General features: G+C 25.9%; 2 protein-coding genes across 2 annotated transcripts, besides 4 other annotated features; both read left to right on the forward strand.

Annotated features, from left to right (window-relative positions):
- Window positions 1-33: 33 nt before the first annotated feature.
- Window positions 34-756, forward strand: EDI_163520 (uncharacterized protein; the record flags this gene model as incomplete). The annotated part of the gene is made up of 1 exon (XM_001738457.1): window positions 34-756. One exon carries the CDS (start codon window positions 34-36, stop codon window positions 754-756), a length of 723 nt encoding a protein of 240 aa, XP_001738509.1.
- Window positions 757-856: 100 nt separating this feature from the next.
- On the forward strand, window positions 857-1,975 carry EDI_163530 (guanine nucleotide exchange factor, putative; the record flags this gene model as incomplete). The annotated part of the gene is made up of 1 exon (XM_001738458.1): window positions 857-1,975. One exon carries the CDS (start codon window positions 857-859, stop codon window positions 1,973-1,975), a length of 1,119 nt encoding a protein of 372 aa, XP_001738510.1.
- Window positions 1,976-2,050: 75 nt separating this feature from the next.
- Window positions 2,051-2,084: a sequence feature (AT_rich).
- Window positions 2,085-2,387: 303 nt separating this feature from the next.
- Window positions 2,388-2,963: a repeat region.
- Window positions 2,964-3,071: 108 nt separating this feature from the next.
- Window positions 3,072-3,136: a sequence feature (AT_rich).
- A 40-nt stretch (window positions 3,137-3,176) lies between these two features.
- Window positions 3,177-3,224: a sequence feature (AT_rich).
- Window positions 3,225-3,244: the final 20 nt, after the last annotated feature.

Genomic DNA, 3,244 nt, shown 5'->3' on the forward strand with positions numbered 1-3,244 from the left:
GCTTCTGATATTGCTACAACAGCAGAAGATATGATGTGTTTTGGATCATTATCTGTTGTTGCTGATTGTAAAGAATCTACTGATGATTATTTAAGTGATTTAGCAGGAAGTTGTAAATTAACACAAAAAGCAGTAATTACATTCATGGAAGCTATTCCATCAATTTATAAACATGGGTCTGAGTGTAAAGGTGATGAAGGGTTAATACAAAAATACGTTGAATGTTTAGTAAAAATTCCAGTTAATTCAGGTTCTATTACAGAAAAGAAAGAAACAATTGAATTTACATATTTTTATGAACAAATTATTGAAAGATTAAAGAGACAAGAATTTAAACCAGTTATTAAACAAAAATATATTGAAGCAAGTTTAGGATTAGTTGCTAGTGTCAGTCGTAAATATATTTATCAAATCATTAACACTAATACAAAAAAAATTAAGTCTATTGTTGGACAATTCTTAGCAATGTCTAAATGTATTTCACATTTAAAACCTAAAGATTTTAAATATCTTCAAAATACTAAAAAATTTGATTCAAAAGAATTTGAAAAAGACTGTGATAAAGCTGATAAAGACTCTAAAGAACAATTCCAAAAAGAATTATTTTATAATGTAAATATGCAAAGAGGATATGATCTTGAAATTCTTTATATGTTAGAAATTGCTGCACTTGCAACTGATTTAATTAATACTATTCAAGACTTTATTGATGCTGTTTATACGGTAATTGCTTTTAATGAAAAGAAAATAAATTAGATGTTATGGACGATTCATCTCCTGTGGCTGATGAAATTACTTCTGATACAAAATTAATTAAAGTAAAGATGATCGTGTAATTTGTTCTTCATTGAACCAAATGATTTATAGGTTTGTAACAAGTTATGAATCATTTAGAGAACAATTCTTCCAAACTTATCAATCCTTTACTAAAGGTTCAATTGTATTATCAAAAATTGTATCAATGTATCTTGGAAATAATTCTCTACAAGAACAAGTAAGAACTCAATCATTAATTGCAATTAAACACTTTGTTGATGAATGTTTTAATGACTTAGATTCAAGGTCTATTGTTATTGTAAAGAAGTTTATAAATGAATTAAAACATAGAAATGAAGAAAAAAATGTACAAGCACTTAATGCTGTCCTATTAAGAAAAGAAACAGAATTAAAACATTTTATTGCTGAAAGTCTTGTTCCACCAATAGACTTCTTTATACCACAAGAGGCTGTTTCACCATCAATGTTAATTCAATTATCTGATAGTGGAGAAGTTGCTCGACAATTAACATTAGTTGCTTCTAAAATATTTAATAAAATCGGTCGTCAAGAATTCTTCAATAAATCTTGGAATGATGAATCTTTATTCCCACAATCAATTAATGTCATAAGAATGTTACGACATTCTGATACTGTTCGTGATTGGGTAACTAGTTCTATTTTATCTTTCTTTTCTACAGAAAATAGAGTAAAAGCTACTATTCATTTCATTCAAATTGGTGATTATTTGATGAAATTAAATAATTTCCAATCACTATATGGTATTGTCCAAGCCCTTGGACCAAATGGTTGTATTTCTCGATTACAGGTTATGGATAGTATTCCATCAAAATATTCTAAGTTATATCATCAGCTAAAGAAAGCAGTTCATGACAAAAATGATTACAAAAACTACAGACAAATTATTTCTAAAATTAATGAACCTTACATCCCATTAATTAATGCATTCTTAAAAGATATCGAAAAATTTGAGGATGAAAATCCAAAAACAACAAAAATGGGTAAAATTGATGTTATTAATATGAAAAGATACGATTCTTTAGCTGACATGGTAAATCAATTCCTCAGTGTAAGAGAAAATTCTTATAAAATTCCAATGGTAGAGCCTCTATCAACTTTCCTTAATGAAATGGTAAATTTGAGTGGTAAGCCTCGAGATGAAGTTGTTTCAATGTGGATCAAGTTATTACCAAACTAATTTTTCTTAGTTTTAATACTTTTTACAATTGAATAAATTCTTTTCATTCTTTTTTAAAGTCAATTGTATCAATCCATTTTTTAAAATAAATGAATAAAAATATATTTTTCAACCATTTTAATTGTAACAATTTATCTTCATATTAACTCATGATTTTGTTATATTATTTGATAGTATTTAGTATTTCCTTTCTTTTTTTGTTATACCATAATTTCTTATTATTATTTGTAACACATTGTTCTAAATTTTATGTGTATTGTTGAAAAATATCCTTAACTAACTCTCTATTATAACACTTTTCAGTTATTACTATTAGGTTGTGCTATCTTAATTTATGTGTTTCCAATAATCATTTTCTTTATGGTATTACTTTCCCTCTAAGATTATTTTTTACTATTTTTTATTTTCTTTAAGATTCGAAAACATACAGGGACACCACACAGAACCTAACATATTTCCAAATTTTGAATCCTCCAGTTATAGTATCGTTAGATGTTGAAGTTGGTTAGAAAAACATCTCATTCGCCACAAGATACCAGTGGTTGTTATTCACAATGACAGGGCTGTGTCTATAATAAAAGGGATATTTATAAATAAATATCATTACTTGTTAGGACACAAGTATACTTGACATATGGGCATTATCAAAGGAAAAGGTTCCAGTCGTTCTAGTCAGTGCTAAAACGAAAACCAGCCTATAGTAATAAGGCGACAAATATATATTCTTCTTAAAATAAGAAAGTAAAGAAGAAGAGTTTTAAATTCATTAAAAACGGAAAGAGGCTAAACGAGGATGTTTAAGTCAGGGATATTAAATACTCTTATTATAAAACAAACAAATGAAGAAATTCAGTTTTCAACAACTAAAAGCTAATAATAAAGTAATAATTGTGGCCAAACATTCTTAAATCAACGTGATGAGGTTAGCCTTCCCTGAGCAAGGAATAATAGAAAATAAATCTACCATCACTTAATTAATTACTTTTTAAGTAATTTCAAAGATATTTATTATTATGTTCAAAAAATTTTTAATCACTATCTTAATATATTTACTATTACCTCTTTTGTTATCAATTGTTTTAGTTTATTTAACTAGTTTAAATATAATTTAATATATTTCTATATCTATTTGTAATTTTATTATTTTTATAGAATTATTAACTCTCTTAAAAGTATTAGATTATTTAACACTTGTTTCTTCATATTAATTTTATTTAGATTAAAAATAAAAGTTATTTCTTATTTATTTCATAAAGATAACCAGAATAT

Source organism: Entamoeba dispar, genomic scaffold, assembly GCF_000209125.1.
Source record: "Entamoeba dispar SAW760 scf_1105229461383 genomic scaffold, whole genome shotgun sequence".
NCBI classification, from domain to species: Eukaryota; Evosea; order Mastigamoebida; family Endamoebidae; genus Entamoeba; species Entamoeba dispar.